At 45.7% G+C, this 17,585-nt stretch overlaps 1 protein-coding gene across 2 annotated transcripts in view; it reads right to left on the minus strand.

Moving 5' to 3' along the window:
* The window catches only part of ARHGEF33 (Rho guanine nucleotide exchange factor 33), a 75,829-nt gene that overhangs the window by 3,546 nt on the left and 54,698 nt on the right, over positions 1 to 17,585 (minus strand). For both annotated transcript variants that reach the window (XM_047782236.1, XM_047782237.1), the window contains exons 11-17: positions 14,779 to 14,911; positions 12,520 to 12,603; positions 11,336 to 11,419; positions 9,567 to 9,715; positions 8,421 to 8,585; positions 6,408 to 7,212; positions 4,202 to 4,341 (exon numbers count right to left, since the gene is read on the minus strand). In XM_047782236.1, coding sequence (XP_047638192.1) covers positions 4,202 to 4,341; positions 6,408 to 7,212; positions 8,421 to 8,585; positions 9,567 to 9,715; positions 11,336 to 11,419; positions 12,520 to 12,603; positions 14,779 to 14,911 — 1,560 coding nt within the window. The remainder of the gene's footprint in view (positions 1 to 4,201; positions 4,342 to 6,407; positions 7,213 to 8,420; positions 8,586 to 9,566; positions 9,716 to 11,335; positions 11,420 to 12,519; positions 12,604 to 14,778; positions 14,912 to 17,585) is intronic.

Below are 17,585 nucleotides of genomic sequence, written 5' to 3' on the forward strand. Positions count from 1 at the left end.
TCATTTAATGCGGATCTGTTGAGTGCTTACTATGTTCTAGGTACTAAACCTTGTAGCTTGGTTACTCTTACATTTGGACCATAAGCTCCTACTGAAGACCCTTAACGTAGTGGCTGATTTCAAATAACCTATTTGTAGCCAGGTTTATGTAATCTAAAATGTTATCCCTTCAACCATCTCCTTCCGTTTTAAAGTCATATAAGGAAATGAAGTGGGAACTGAGAGAGAACCCCAAAGTGGGTAGGGAATAGGGAGGGAACTTGAGACAGGCTTTAAGGAGGTAGAAAAGGAGGTGGCGGTAAGATCATCTGTTGATTCTTTAGTAGTCCTGCATTCTACCACATGATCTGTTCCACAGCCAAGGCTGGGCAGATGTAAAAGCAACTGGCAGGACACAAAAGGAGTTTCACTGACAATTACATGGGGCCCTGCAGAAGTACACTCTCTCTCTAGTATGCGATTAAGAAAATGGAGATTCCCATGGGTTCGGTAGCGGGGGTGCTAACAGGGAAGGAGACACTCTGAGGTGTGTAAGTTACAAAATGCTAAGCAGGAAAAGAATGGGGGAGAAAGTAGAATTAATCATTTGGCAGCTATATTCTTTGTCTTCCACCCCCTCTATATTTGAGGATAAAAAGAGAGCTTCTATATTTCCTGCCCCTAAACTGCCCCAATGTAGCCTTCTTCCCCCACACATACACCCAATCACTAGTTCTTAGCCTAAGTGCAAGACTGACATAAAGATGAAGTAGTGTGTGTCTCAGACTTCAGGACAGTCTAGCTTTAAGTTTTTGAGAGCCTGCAGGAAGATCCTTGTAGAACGGGACAGTCTGCCTTTCCATCCTGGTCAAGGGACAAGGATTCAGTCCAGCATCAGCCTATCACATTAGGTTTGTTTCTGGCTTCCAAGGATCCTCATTTAAAAATCACTTAACATTCTCCAACTTTAAGATGTAGTCTTTATTCTGACCAATTCTGGGCAGCTCTCAGGGACATGTGACCTGGTAGCTACCCAGGATACATGTGCCTGAGATAGAAACAATCGGAGCGTCATCTTTTTCCCCAAATATCTTGGACATTTTTCAGAATTTTTTTTTTATGATGTCAACTTGACTCTGCCTTTTGAATCCTTGTGGGTATGAGCATTCGGCCCTCCCAGCCTCAGAGGGAAGAGAACCCTTTCTCAGGTTTTCTGTTGCATCTGGCTCCATGCCTAGCTTCATCCCGAAGCAGCATTCTGGGTGTGTGGGGCCACCAGCCAAACAAGCCCCTAAGGATACAAAAAATGTGTCAGCTTAGACAGGAACAAGCCTCCAGGGGGCTGTGGGGGAGGCAGGCAACGAGCCCCAGATGTGACACAGGCAGCTTTTCTGGCGCTGGTCCATTTGGGACCTCTGAGGCCAGCCTCTGGCATGATTCCAGTACCCAGGATTAACCACGCCTTCAAGTCACAGGGCTTGCTGCCAGCCTGACCTCCCAACACATGGGAGGAGAATGGGCTAAATGTTCCTTTCCAGTTCCTCCCTGTACCTGTCCACATGCCTGGCTTCAGAGTGCAAGTTCCCACATAACAGCTGGGACCAACCAAGCCATTCACGGTTCCTAGAAGCATCTCACGCAGTACATGCATAACATAAAGGCTGCTTCACGAATGAGAAGAATCATGTGTTCTCAACCAAGTCAATAGCCACTGACCTTTCTATACTATGCTGGGGCCTCCCTGCCCTTCTTCTCTACCATAACTGAACAAACTTTTCCACGGTTCCTGGATGAAAATACTCATGGGAAGCCACTCAAGCTGCTTCTTTATTCCATGCCAGGTCCTCAAAGTGCCCCCCACGGCACCCTGGACACAAGGCGATAAGCAAGCATCACATGATGGTGCTCACAGTCCTACCAAGATGTAAAAAGCCAGGACAGCCTGCCAGAGAGAGCAGCCACCGGTGTGGCACCATCTCTTACTTCCATCCATATTAACACTTCAGATTTTAAATACAAAGGCAGTGCCAGGATTGGCGGCATCAATAGAATTGATGCAGGAGGAACTAATCTAGGAGAAAGGGGATCCATTTGACCCTCTAGAAAGGATCCCAAAAAGCCCAAGAGAGCCGAAAGCAATTAACCAACACGAATCTGGAGAGTTCACAGCAAGTCCTCAGCAGTGACCCAAGGGCTGTGGACAGCTACAGAAAGACAAAATCTGGCCTTCCACATGGCGAGTCTCCATAATTATAGGTCCCAAGGCCACACTCATTTCTTGTTTCAGGTGTTAAAAAGATATGATCACCCAGACCTATTTACAACAAAGTCAAACCAAAGATAGAGCAACTCTCAGGGCTAGGAAGCACTCGAGTGGCGATGATCCTCCACCCTGTGTGGGAATCCCTTTCACAGCACCCCTGACCAGGGCCATCGAGCTTCTCCTCAGGAGAACCCACTCCCTCGTGAGGCAGCCAGCTCCAGCTCCAGGCAGCCGCATCTTCAGAAAGTCCTTCCTCTTACCCACTGCTCCTAGCTCTGCCCCCCAGATACAGAGGGGTCAAGGTCCCTCCCTCTGCCTCAGGTAACTGGCAGAGTGTTTTATTACATCCCTCTGAAAAAAGGGAGTTTGTAAAGGAACCAGTGGTGGGTCTGTGACTCATTGCTTTCCAACAGCTAATGCCCAGTCATTATAAATGGCACTGGGCAAAATGTGGCTGTTTGCTTGGGAAATACTGTGGTTTAAAAATAAAATAAATGAAAATAAGAAGATAGGCTCAAGTGGTGCCCTTCGGAGTCAAAGGTCCTTAGAAGGATTTAGAAGCCTAAATCCCAAGTCAGACTGGAGAGTTATCTGCCTCCAGGTCCCTCTACCCTGTCAAACTTGACAGTAGGTACTGGATCAGGAAGGATCTACAACTGTGATCCTAGAGAGAGGGATACAATTCCTACCTGATTATCCCCTGAATAAAGGGGAGCTAGGAACAGTCATGTGTGCACGCAGCTACTTTAGCAAAACTGAAAGGGGACTCAGTAGGGTGGGGCTGTCTCACTGAGGTACTGTTGCTTTTTCTTCCTTTCCCCTTTTCTTCCAGTAACAACAGGCTGGAACCAACAATCAGAGCTCTACTAATCTCAGCACTGCCCTCTCTCTAGGAGAGGAATTAGACAAACCACCAAAAAAAGTCTTTACTTCCACCTGCCCTCAATTCTTCCATCAAGACCATTATCTAAATCAGCCAGTAACCTCAACCCTCATGGAGAAAGTGATATCCCTGTGCTTGGTCACTTATTAGCAACCCTCCAACCTCAGCGACAGTGTCTAACTTTTCCATCCACTAAAATAGAAAAGACTTATTTAAAACTAACTGCAAGAACCTCCTCTACCAAGAGACACTAAGTAGCAGGAGCAATCTAAGAGAAGAATCTCTCAGGAAGTAGGCTGGAGGACCAGTATAGAGACACTGACAGTCTCCTAGGCAAGCGATGGCTGGACTGGAGATCCTTCTACCTTCAAATGCTAACACTCAGCTCTTTCTTGTTACATTTCCTGCTGGGGTTTGTCTCCCAATCTGAGAGTCAGTGCTAATAAGTGCTGGCCAAAATGACAGGTGGGTGAGTCCACACAGCAAGGACTGAGAATCTGAGAAGGACCACTGGAGGGAACTGCCTTGTTTTTGCCTCCAATGGAATATGGCAACTCCATTAAGGTGATTTTTTTAACTAGGACCCAAGCCAAATCCATTCAGTCATTTCTGCCAGGGGAAAACACTGGCTGAAGTTCCCCCAAATATGCGCTAGCAACCAGGATTACTACAGGCAGAAGTGCTGCAACACCTTAGAAACCCTTCCACAGGCGAGGAGATTCTGATGGCGCGCCCATTACAGCCACCTCCAAGAGTGGATCCCACTCCTCCCAGTCAAAGGGGGTTTCCCAGGGGGGCCTCCTCTGCTCACCCCTCTCAGGACACATGACTTTGGGGACAAAGAAGTAGGGCTAAAAGACAGAAGCGGCAGAGGACAGAGCGGAATTTGCCTTCACTCTAGGAGATTACAATGAGAAACATCTTCACCTGGCAGGAATCATGGCTGCTGGGTGCAGGCACTGAGCTTGAAGCAGTTGTGTAAAACCAGGCTACTTGACACTTATTACTGTTAAAACCTCAAGACTCGGCCCACAGGGAAACGAGTTACAATGCTGTCTTGGCTAAGGGCTACTCACTTCTTTTTAAAGAGCTTGCGGAAGGAGCTGCGAAAGCCCCCTTTCTGGTCTTGTCTGGGGTTTTGATCGCTGAAAGATGTCTGTTCGCTTTCTCTTTCTTCCTTTGGACAGAATCTGGTGGCGTCTTCTAAATGCATCTCCTGAAAACACAAAAGGGGGGTGTATTTTTACTCTTTTCCTAAGGTAATACTGATCCTGACTCTGGGACACTTTTTCATCTTGTCCTTTCCTCTCCCACCCCCAAAGACTAATACTTGCAGGCACCCTGTTCCAACTAAAGCAAACATAAGCTAATTAAGAAATCAGTAGTTGAAAAGAGGATAATTTCCTACTGCATATAGAAGTATTTTCTATGTATCAAGGCAAGTAGTCTATCTTTACGGGTGAGAAAACGGGAGGCACAGAGAAGCTAAATGAATTGTTCAGAAGCACAAAGCTATTTGGCACTATTGTTTCCTTTCTACTCCCCCTGTTAATGAGCTTTTAAACTTTGACACATGCCTAACTTTGATTTGTCTAGGAAATGTGACCTTAACAGAATTTTATAAAGTTCAAAGTCGAAAATCGGAGGCAGAGGAAATGTGAGTTCTGGGGAACCTCAGTAACCTTAGCTGAGCACTCAGGTGTTTCCACCCTCTCGGGAACCAGACACAGGCTTTGATTTCTGGAGTCCAGGTGGACTCCAAGGCTCTTCATGGTCCTCTGCCCTAATGTCCATCACTCCCACCCGGGACAGAATTCAAAAGGAAAAACTCACCCTGCCTTTTTTTTTTTTTTAAAGGCCTATGAGCCTCTTTTCCCCCCCTCTACTCTACACATCATTTAGCCAACTTCTAAGCAGCTTTTAAAACTAATGGCAGACGTTCAATCTAGGAAGACTTCTCTGACCACCATCACCTCAGGAGGGTTTAAACACCCTCCTCTGTTTTTGCACAGTTTATTATAATTCTGTTTATGTATCTCCTTCCTGTGCTAAGCCTTGGAGGGCAGGGACTGGATGCCATTTACTTCTGAACCCTCAGCACTTAGCACAGACACTCATGCGAGGCAGGTGCTCAGTGTTTGTTGAAAAATGAATGAATGAAAGGAGTCAATGATCTTGGATTTCTTCCCACTCACTGGAAATGAGAACAGGTTGAACGCAGGGCCCTCATTCCTAGGGAAAACTATTTCTCACCTAGGCAAAGGATTCCTAGTGCTGAATGCAAGAGATACTTAGCGCAGGTAAAGGCAGTCCGGGACTGTCATTTCAAGATGTATCCTCAAGAGCTGCCCTGTAAACCCTAAGCACCACTTCTAAAATGTTAAACAGGAAGGATGGGGCACAGGTCAAAGCCTCTTTTACTCTCTGATTAATCAGAAATTGCCTTTGTTCCAATCACATGCAGAGAAATCAAGTATTTGTTCAGGAATATGTCTTTTCATAGATATATAGTTAAACACCTCTTTAAATGCCCCAAGGCTTGTCAACACTAAGGTTAGACATCAAAACACCAAACCTAAACACAGAGGCCAAAGAAGGTGTTTGTGAGTCAAAGCTTCCTTGACTGCTTGTGTTGTCCTCGTCCCACTAGAGCCTAAAAAGTAACGTGACACCCTTTTCCAAGCAAAAGGAAAACAAGCGGAAATGAACTTAGCTTTGCAGGAACTCATCAATGAGTGGAGGCAACTTGCCTCCTTACTAGCTACAAATGGGGGGGAGGGGGCTGCAAGTTGGGAGAAGCGGCTGGCACACACGGTTCACTATTTTGAGCATGTAAATAAGGGGTGTGTCTAAGAGGCAGAGGAAGAAAGAGGCCCAGGGTTTGCCTGCAGTGCTTTGCAAGTGAAGTGCAACTGGGAGGTGCTACACCTTAAGCGGGAAGGTAGTAAACACTTCTAATTCTTTAACTCGGGGGTTGGCCGGGGCATCTTAAGCCGGTCTAAGAGGAGTCCAGGTCTTTTTGCCACCCTACTTGTATAGGTATTGCAGGCCCTTGCGTCCCGGTACTGCAGAATGGGCACTAACACTGTCCTCCTTGAGCCACTGGGAAACAAGCCTTTAACCCAGGCTCTTCCTCGGCTTCCTCGCTCAGCCCGGCCTCGGTTCCCCAGCCTGGCCAACCTGCTTCCCCTCCACGCTAGGTAAGCCCAGGCTGTACCCTGGAGATCTATCCCCGGGGCTGCCGACGGTGTGGGTGTGGGTTTGGGTTCGGTTTTACTTTACCCTCCTTACTTCCAAATAGGTCTGCTTTTCGCTTTGGGACCTCTGTTGGGGAAAGAAGGTCCTGGGCGCGCCACGGGCGGAGGCGGCCTGGCCGTGTGGCTGCGCGGCGCGCTCGGACTTGAGCGGCGCGCGGCCGCCGCTGCTGCTGCGCGTGCTGTAGAGGCGCGGGGCCACGCCCTCGGGGGGCGGCGCGCGCGGGAACTCCTTGAGCGAGCGGCTCAGCGGCTTGGCCTTGCCGTGCGCCTGCGCCTGCGCCGCCGCCTCCAGCTTGTAGGCGCCGCTGCTGCCCGCCGGCGACGTGGCGCTCTTGGGCAGAGGCTGTAGCGGATGCTCGGGCCGCTCGGCTTCCATGGCGAAGCTGACGGGCCGCAGGAAGCAGATGTCCAGGCTGGACTCGGAAGAGGCGGGCGAGCAGTTCTCGAAGAGGGCTGGGGCCTGGAAGGGCTCCTCGTCGTACGGCGCGGGCAGCGCGAAGATCTCGCCGCCGTACTCGAACTCCTCGTAGGCCGCGGGCACGTAGCCGCGGGCGTCTGGCAGGAGCTCCGCCGGGGCGCGCAGGGAGCGCTCCACGTTGCCCAGCGGCTCCGCGGGCGAGGGCTCGAAGTCCATCTCCGGGATGGCCTGCAGGGGCCCGGCGAGCGCCTTCACGTCCTGCTCAGCGGTACAGAACTGCGCCGGCGCCAGGAGGCTCTCGGGCCTCTCGTGCTTTCTGCCCTCCATCTCCCAGTCACTGGGCTTCCCGGGCTGCATGCTCTCCATCAAGCTTTGCTGTTGTTGGCTTTTCTTCACCGGGGGCATCAAATGCCTTTAAAGGGAAACGATACAAAAGAGGCATGTTTACGGTTTCCTAGGGCAGGCCTCTCACCGAACTGCGCGAGGATGGGAGCGACACAGTTCCGCCTAGGTGCAAATTACCAGCCCCTCATCTCCCTGCCCTCCCATGAGCCTGTGTGTATTACCTACGAAGCGTCATGGGCTTCCCGCATTAAGGAGTTTCCACGAGCCCTGATACTCCAAGTGGGAAAGTGAAAATGACCGTCTCTGAAGGGGATGCTGGAAGTACCCGATTGAGCAAGGAGGCACTGCATAGAAATGGCTGGTAGGCCAAGGATGCTCATCATTCACCATGTGGAAACACAGACCCTCCCCACCACAGGTCAAAGCCCAAGGCACCTTTTCTCTCCCTTTCTTGCTCTAGCAGAGTCATGTAAAATAATGGAAACAACACTTGTTCAACTCATGGATCTTCATGCTTAAGAATAATTAAGTTCCCAGATGAAGTAATGGGGGTGGGGGGTACGATCTTGGTAACTGTTGAATCTGGATGATATGTGGGGTTCACTCTACACTTTACTTTTGTGTATATTTGAGATTTTTCATAATAAAAAGCTAAAAAAATTCCTTGTGACCAAAAAGTATGCTGTATAAGGTGTCTCAAACTTCCACCTGCAAAAACTTTGCCAAAATTAAAAGGCTGTGACTCTGAAAGGACCTCAGAAGTCCCTTTCTGAAGAAGCTTCAAGGGGATTCGGGAAGCACTCAACATTCTTTCCACATCACCTCAGGCCTATTTCTCACCCTCGGAACCCAGACTTAATTGGACCCCTGACGGGGATTCCCTTTTTCTCTCCTATATCTTTTGGAGATTATAAGTGTATTCCCACCCTTTTTGAGGAGGTGTAAAATGCCTTCTTCTTGTCTATGGCACTCTCTTCCACTGTATCATTGTCCAAACCCAACAAGACTCATGCTGTAGGTCCAGGATGGTTATGTGTGGTAAAATTGTTGGGAGTAATCTCTGGCCTCTGAGCCTGCAACTTAACTTTGGTGCCTTCCTCTGGGATCCAAGCATTGGGTCAGCTGCTTGTCTGCCACATATAGGCCTGATGGAGCAAGAGGGAGGAAGGAGTCCTGTAGGTCATACTTTTAATCCAGGCTCGCCTGCTATCCCACACAGACTGCCTGGGACCCAAGGGCAGTGTCATTAACTTTTCTATACCAACAGGTGCTTACGTGACAGCAGGGCCAGAACTGGGAGCAGAAGGGTAGGGTTGCAGCATCTCCTCGGAGTGGATCCCACTGTCACGGACAACCTCAGGGCCTGCAGTGGGAGAAGAATCTTGCCCGGCGTTTGCACACTGGGAAGCCAGCCCTTTGTACAGCTTCGCCATGGATGACCTAGCGGAATGGAGGTAATAATTCTTAGGGTATACAGTGGGAATTTGGCTCTCTGAATACACACGTTATACCAAGAAAGGTAGAGAGACAGTATCCTCAGATGCAGCTCAGCTGTGAAGTTCTCACGCGCTCTCTCTCTCCAGGGCTCTTTACAAACCAGGTTGCTTACATAATAGGGTGCAAGCTGGGCAGGAGCAGAGATACTGATTAATTGAGTTTGGGGGTAAGGGGAGTTTGAGGAGATAGCATCCATTAGAGGAGCCCTGGCTTGGGAGATAGCATCTTTTTCTGGTATAAAGCACCCGCAAAAATGATTCTGTTTTCCTCATTGGGTTGGGATGAGGTTGAAAGAAATCCAGGTCATTAAGAAGTTTTGTGTTGAGTTGTTTCTGTTCCCTCTGCAGCCCAGATTCTCTTCAGTGAGTCCTCCCTATTTCTCCTTATTGTGAAATCCCTTCAACCACCCCCCTCCTGTACTTGCTTTATTTTTATCCATAGCACTTATCACCATCTAACTTATTAACTGGCTATCCAGGTCTAGAAAGTAAGCTCCATGTGGTAAAGATTTTCATCTGTTTTGTCCTTTGCAGTGTATTCAGTTTGCAGAACAGTGCCTGATATACAATAGGTGTTTAATAATTATTCACATTCCCGCCTTTAAACTGCAATTTCAAACCTGGCAAGTTTAGTGAAACAACTATTTTTGAGGCGGTTAGCAACATGAGGTAATAGAAGTTCTGCAAAGCATTGGTGTGAAAGTGCTTATATTTCAAAAGTATTTTCCACCAGGTAAGTACCTCCCTCCTGTAGCCAGTCTGGCCATCTCTCTCTCCTCCCTTTTTCTCTTGTGCTTCCATCACTGAATTTCAGCTACTTTACATACAACGTGGTTACTTGTGACAGAGACTCACATTGACCGTCTGTATCCCTTTTCTCAGAAACCTTTGATCAACCCTCTGGACCACACCATCAGAACCTTACTTCTTGAGCTTCTTTCGTTTCTGAATAAGCAAATCCTCATTGCATTGAAATAGCAGGGTGTAGTGTGAGATAAATACTCGCAGGCGCTGAACACACACCAGAAGTAAGTAATAGTCAGGGTGTTCCTGCTCTGTGAATTTCAGGACATTCTGGATGGAGAAAAAAGAAAGCAGCATTGCATGGTTAGAATGAAAAGTTGTTTCGTCTCTTCTCTACCTTACCTTGTTCTGTTGAGAGTTTGGTAGCCATTTAATCAAATAATACAAATGGCCAATATAATTATAAATTGAAAAGTCAAACTTGCTATTCTCTTTGGCCATCACATGAAGGGAAAATAATAGTCACTAATGGCTCCTGTTTGAGTTGAATTTGAACCGAAGGTAATTCCACATGAAAAATTAGAAGGATATACTAATTAGGTCTCTGAGATAATGCAGCCATTCTAACAATCACTGTCTATAAACAATGACTTATGACCCAAAGGAGTCAGACCAATGGTGAGAATGTCAGGCATCAAGGCTGGAAGTAGAGGGATGTTTATGATCAAGCCTGGCCTAGTGGCCCCTCTGGTTACGTTGCCTCTTGTGCTGTAGTGGAACATGCATGCATGCTATTTGGATTTGGAAAAGCTAACAGTTATTGGGTGCTTCCTATTGCCAAGCACTGTGCCCTTTACATTATTTTTTCATTTAATTTTCACCACAGCCCAGTTAGATAGGTAGTTATTACCTCCATTTAACAACTAAGGAAATCAAGGCACAGGGAAATTAAATAACCTTCACTGGGTCACACATCTAATGAGTAGCGAAGGCAGGATTTGAACTCAAGTCAGATAGTAGAACAAGGACTCTTGTTTACTTATTTACACACTGCTTCCAAGACCTGGATTTCAGGCCTGTGTTTTTTCACCTACTAGGTGCCTCTACTTGGGCAAGTTACTTAACTTCTTTGGCTCTCCATTTCTTTATCTGAAAAGTGGTAATAATGATACCTATTTCATGGGAGTGTTTAAAAGATTAGGTAATTATTGGGAGAAAATGATTTTAAGATCTAAAGCCATATACAATTGAAAGTCTTTTTAATATCAATACTGGGCTATTTCTACATCCGAAGCATTTCTGAGATGCTGTCCCTGAATTACTTAGGAAGATCAGTCAGCAGTTAAACCAGAACGAGTGGGCGGTGGGAAGAAGAGGGCTAGTAGCAGTGTTGATGAGTCTGTTTCTCAACTCTACTGCCTCCAAGGTGTTACAAGCCCTGTAGGAAAATGGCGTGAAGAAGTCAGCTTACCGGCGTCTCCATGCTGCTTCTGTGACACAAGACATAAGCAATGTTTGGTAGACCCTTGGACCCAAGCCAAGAGAAAGTAGTCAGGATAGCAGGTACGTGTGGAAGTTATAAAGCTATTTCTTAGATGCCCAGGAGTGGGGAAGTGCATTTAAAAGGCCGTAGAACCAAGGTAGAAGGGCTGAATGGGTACCCAGAGTCTAGCAGGAGCTTCCATAGAAAGATCCTTGGCAGCAGAAGTGTGAATTGCTGATAAATGAAGATAGAACTTCATTTTTGGGCATCACGAGCCAAACATTTTGAGAGACTGAGATTTTAGCTCATACCACAAGATAAGAGCGTAATCATAACAATCTAAGTCATTTAAATAAATGCTTAGAAAATCAATGATTCCTTGACCCTTTGCAGTGTCTTTCATCTAGAAGCCAAAAGCAATTGTTTAGCATGAAAATCAGTTTGGTGTCTTGGCAAGCCATGCCTACCTGCAGATGTATCAGATATTCAGGGATGCGCTGGACTATGTGAAAAAACAGTGTGTAGATGTCAGACTTAATCTCTTCATCACCCTGGATGAAAGAAAGTTGGAGTCAGGCTTCAGTGTCCCTCTAGCTCTGGATGCAGAAACCCAGAGTCAGTTCCACCAGAGTATGAAGGGTTTACTCCCAGAGTGTCATGGAGCATCAATCTGTCATTGGAGAGGCCACCTGTTCAGGAGCATGCTCAAGGAGACAACTCCTCTCTAACAGGCAGCATATCATGTGATTCTTTTTAATCTACCCAACGTTCCAAACTACCCTCTCCTTCTCCCTACCATCCAATACTGTCTCAGCACAGTAGGCACTCAATAAATTATATTTGAGTTGACTAAATTCAATAATAAAGTTCTTCAGGTCATCTTTACAGTGGTTTACTAACAGGCACTAGGGTGGATTGGAGCCTCATGAGAGTGGGGAAGGGAGTATAATTAGAAACCGGTTAGCTGGCAAGGCAGCAGGAACATGTTGGACTTTCTACATGTTCTTTCCCTTCCTTTCCCTTTCTCAAGTATCTGCTGAGTGCTGCATGGCAGGCACTATCCTGGGTTGGGAGCAGTAAGAAGTTGAAGTAGAAAGTGAATAGTGCTCACCTCTTGTGAAACTTGATTCACTCTTAGCTTTAGAGCTTCTGATATAGTTCCTTTCTATTCACCTCAAATAACTAGAATTGGTATATATTCATGTGTCCTTATTGAGCACCTAATATATCACTGCGGTAGCAATACTTAAAGCAACATGACTAGAGTCTTTTTATAATCTTATAAACTGACAAACACAGAATGACTTGAGTTTAATATTCAGATTCATATTGTCTGAGGCTTTAAAACTCCAAACCCCTCCAGGCTGCAACTTGCAGCCTGAAGATCTCTGCTTAAAACTCCTGTTTACTTTGTCTATACTTCCAGTGGGATGGAACAGAGAAGGTCAGTAAGGCAGGGCAAAGACCAAAGCAAAGGCACTCATCCTTGGCTGGATTCCTTTAACCCCAGGGAGGAGTGTCAGTGCCTCTGTTCAAGCCATTCCCCAGCCTGGAGAAAAGCTCAGAGTGCATGTGCTGCATTTCCTGGGTGGATGAGCAACATCATATAGTTAACAGTGTAATCAAAAGACAGTATAGAGAGTTAGCTTACCTCCTTCAGAACAACCACATGAACCAAAGAGATGCATTCAGGCAGGTCCCTCAAGTAAGCAACATAATAATCCAAAAAATTATTCTTGAAAAACAAACACAAAAAGGCATGGTAAGAATCTGGAAACAGGCATGATAACAACTAATATGTTTACAGAGTCATGTATATCAAAAGGAGTACTGCTTTTCAGAGTTTTTTGTTTGTTTGTTTGTTTTTTTTTTGTCTCTTTGCCTTTTCTAGGGCTGCACTTGCGGCATATGGAGGTTCCCAGGCTAGGGGTCCAATCGGAGCTGTAGCCACAGGCCTACGCCAGAGCCACAGCAACGCGGGATCCAAGCCAAGTCTGCAACCTACACCACAGCTCACGGCAACACCGGATCCTTAAGCCACTGAGCAAGGCCAGGGATCGAACCCGCAACCTCATGGTTCCTAGTCAGATTCGTTAAGCACTGAGCCACGACGGGAACTCCCAGAGATTTTAACCATTTAATGTGTTTATTAATATCTTTTAGGTTTTTAAATCACCTGTGAAAAGATCTTTTTGGTTTTAAGGAAAATATTCCTGTGGACTTGGAAACCAAAACTCAATAGCCCTGCTTTAATGAGAGAAAGTGAGATGATAAACCAAAGCAGAGGAGAGGGGCATGTAAGTTGAAAAAACATTTTTAGGACTTCCCGTCGTGGGTCAGTGAGATAACAAATCCGACTAGGAACCATGAGGTTGCCAGTTCGATCCCTGGCCTCACTCAGTGGGTTAAGGATCCGGCATTGCCGCGAGCTATGGTGTAGGTCACAGACACAGCTCAGATCCCGCACTGCTGTGGCTGTGGTGTAGGCCAGCAGCTATAGCTCTGATTGGACCCCTAGCCTGGGAACCTCCATATACCATGGGTACGGCCCTAAAAAGACAAAAAATTTAAATTTTTAAATGATAAAATGCACATTTTAAAAATTTCTTTTCATTCCAGCCATCTAAATCAAACTGAGGAACTTTGTCCAACCCACCTCATAGACCAGTATTTCTCAACTTTTCTACTGAGTACATATTCATCTATGGAATACCCCCTTAGGAAAATACCTTCCGGAGTGATATTCCCAAAACATAACAATGCTCAGCTCAAGAAAGCATACTGAATACAAGTTAGTAAAAGGGCTATTAAAGGGATAGCATTACATCTACTCTATACAAGTAAATAATTTGTAAACTTTGTGTTATTAATCACAGTTGGGAATCACTGATATACAAAGGTTAGCTGCAGGCAAAATCTGGCTTGGCAGACCAATTTTTATTAGCTCATACAATATTTTTAAAATAAGAAATAAGATTTCACAAAAAATTCTGGATTTCCCCCTTAAAATGTCAGAAGACCAGGCAACCCTAGTCCTTCTTCCCTGCATAATAATTGGATAAAACTGAGTAACTATTCATTGTAGAAAAGCATATGTGCTCCACTTAAGCCGACTTCCCAGCAGTCCACACTGTAGTAAGTTCAGTATTCACCTCCACTCATTAATGTCATTGTCTGGGCCAGTAAGCATCCGAGGTTGCAACTTGTGGTCTGGATAATATTTTCTTTGAAGAACATTATAGAGATTTCAAAACTTAGCATCCATTCTCCAAGGGATGTGAAAACAAAAACATTCCAGACAAATAGCTGCCCGTCACATTTTTAAAAATCTCTTAAGAAATGAAATTGTTAGAAGTTATCTTGTGGCACAGCAAGTTAAGGATCCAGCATTGTCACTGCAGGGGCTTGGGTCACTGCTGTGGTGCAGGTTCGATCCCTGGCCTGGGAACTTTCACATGCCGTGGACGTGGCCAAAAAAAGAAATGAAATTATATATGAACCTTCATATATTTATACGCATATATGTATATATTAGTGCATTTATATATATTTATATACAAACACACATATGCACTCGTACATTCATATATATATTTATATACAAACACACACACGCACTTGTGCATTTCAATGGGGCAATTATAGTACAGCGGACAGTGATGAACTGGAAGTTAAAGGACTTGGGTTCTAGTCACAGATCCATAAGTGTTTAGATAGCTGGCTGATTTCAGCCAAGTCTTTTCTCTGAACTTTATTTCATTATCTCTAGAACAAGAAGGTTAGACTATATCTCAGGAGTTCCCCTGACCCTGAAACTCCCTGATTCTAGATTCTTCATTAAGAGAAACAGACAAGGGAGACACAGGTGCATAAATTCAAGTTTTTAAAGGATTTAAAGAAAAAAGCTTACCTCATCATTTGTTAACTTAAGGAATAAATCTCCCAGGACTCCTTGGCGTGGCCACTTCAAGACCCTTTCCTGCAGAGCATGAAGCAAATCCAGGTGCTGCTGGACAAGGTACCGTAAAGAGCCAGGGAAGAGGCTTGAAACAGAATAGAGAGAGGATAACACAAACCAGGTGTACAAAAGAAAAGGCTCTACAAGAATATATGGAGGGGGACCCATTTTCCCATTGAAAATATTCTGAGTCACAGGTCTGTATCTTGGATTAAAAAAAAAAGTTTGGAGTTCCTGTCGTAGCGCAGTGGTTAATGAATCCGACTAGGAACCATGAGGTTGCCGGTTCGATCCCTGGCCTTGCTCAGTGGGTTACGGATCCGGCGTTGCCGTGGCTGTGGTGTAGGCCGGTGGCTAAAGCTCCGATTTGACCCCTAACCTGGGAATCTCCATATGCTGCGGGAAGCGGCCCTAGAAGAGGCAAAAAGACAAAAAAAAAAAAAAAGTTTGTCATTGTTGACCTCACAGCAGATATCAGACCATAAAGACATAAAGAGACCCCTTTGCTGATGGCTCCCACACAAATGTGTATTGAACTAGTAAGCAGTGCATCTCTTGAATGGCCTTTTTAAAGCTCAGCTGGCACACTCTTATTTATGTGACCATGGAAATTTTAAGGGCAATCTTTTTCAATGTTTAAAGTTATTCCCACTTCATGTGCATATAGTTCATTCTAATTAATGTTGCAGGGGACGGCACGAAGGTGGCACTTGCTTATTCTTAGCTTCTGGGTAGTAGACTGTGCTTAGGGAAGGAAGCTTTTGTTTAAAGCTGGCAACTGAAAGCTCAGGGGATTAAAGTGTTCTTTTCCCCTCTCCTTCAGTTTCTAAGAGGAATCTGGGCAAGGGTGGAGTCTTGTTAGGGAGGCTACAGTTTAGGCCTGGCCTGTTAATCCTGGGAGTTTTCCTGGGCCCCCTTAACATTCACATCCCTCTCCCCCCATCTCAGTGTGTCTGATTTTTTTCAGAAGAAATGAAGGGAAGAAGAGAAAAGTCAGTGAAGGATGGGATGGAGAGGAGAGGCAGAAAGAGAATCATGAGAGGAAGGAGACGGGGGTGCTCAGAGGCCTACAGGGAAGAAGGAAGAAATGGAGTCTTGTGGAGTCAAGCAAGGATTTCAGCTCTAGCTTGGTAAGAGAGGAACTGAGAGTAGGGCCCCTGTGCTTTCGAGACTCAAGTTTAACAAAGATGAAAATGATGTCTTGCTAGTGGCTGAGAGCCAAACTTATTTGGCTATTTCCTCAGGGTCTACTCAGAGTAAATCAGTGGACAATTGAGATGCTTTTTTCAATCCCAAACAAGTGGACTTTTGTTAAGAACAGTAGGAAGGAAGCCAGTTTGAGAGGAGGTTTTTTTCAACCCATCTCCAAGCAAAGAAAACTGCCCCATGGCTGTAGCTCAGAGAAGACACATAAATGCTGGAGTAGGAGAACCAGCGTCCCATGGAAAGATGCAAGGATTCTTCCCACTTCCCTCTGCCACTCCCCACCCCGCCTCCTGAGCCAAGAGTTTCCACGGGTGTGGAGCCAGCTGGTCTCTAAGCACAGAAGTAAAGCCCCCTGACCTGTGCTCAGAAGAGCTAAGTAATCCCTGTCCAGACCACAGGGAGTTCGGAAGGTGGCTGGGAGACAGTCTGACTGGGAGAAGACCATACAGCTGATGGAGGAAAGCACAACTGAGCGAACTGAAAGAGTGAAACACTGTACCAGTGACAGCGCTGGATGTGACACATCTGCCCCACCCTGAGGCTGACAGTGACTTTGGGTAATATAGTGTGACATTGAGAGATATTAGGGCACCTTCGTGAGATCTGAGTTTGTGATGGGTTTTCAGTACAGGTTATATAATATGTCTTGGATTATCTTTTTTTTTTTTTGCTTTTTAGGGCCACACATACACCGTATGGAAGTTTCCAGGCTAATTGGAGCTGGAGCTGCCAGCCTACTCCACAGCCACAGCCACAGCCACGACAGCTTTGAGCCCCATCTGCAAGCTACGCCACAGCTCACGGCAATGCTGGATACTTAGCCCACTGAGCGAGGCCAGGAATTGAACCTGCATCCTCATGAATTCTAGTCGGGTTCTTTATAGCTAAGCCACAACAGGAACTCCCTTTCTTCTTGTCCTTTCTTTGTCCTTCCCTCCCTTCTTCCCTTCCCTTCCCTTTTCTTTCAAGAAAGTCTTCTGCTATGCTGTGACCAGTGTACTTGCCGAGATGAACAGCTGGTAACTCTACTGGGGTCCAGGTGCCTCCTCTGTCCGCTGGGGTAACAGTGTGAGGTTTCAGGGTGGGGTCAGAAAAGGCTAATGCTCCCATCAAGTTTCATGGAGGCATGTCAGTTATATAAAGAGCAATGATTGTGGTAGATTCTGTACCCAATATGGAAAACATGCTTTAATTTTTTTTTTCATTTCATAAGGATAATATTTGAAATCGGCAAAGAGTGGAGGAGATAGATGAGCTAGGAAGTGGAGACGGGAGGGAGAAAGGCAAGAAGCAGAGACACAATTTATTTCACTACTTTACCTAGAGCCAGACCTTTTCATTAAGATGACTTTTTCATTAAGACAAACGTGTTAAGTGCTCACCTATTTTCTGTTCCTTACCAGGGGTGAGATTATGGCAACATGAGTAGTTTATTCTTTCTAAAGCCTTCAGAGTAATTTCAATTCCCACAATACAGTACTTAAGCAATGGGAAAGAAAAGAAAAGCAATCAATGAAAATAGAGTTTTAGTTGTAAATTAATAACAAATTGGT

This window comes from Phacochoerus africanus, chromosome 5 (genome assembly GCF_016906955.1).
Source record: "Phacochoerus africanus isolate WHEZ1 chromosome 5, ROS_Pafr_v1, whole genome shotgun sequence".
Taxonomy (NCBI): Eukaryota; Metazoa; Chordata; class Mammalia; order Artiodactyla; family Suidae; genus Phacochoerus; species Phacochoerus africanus.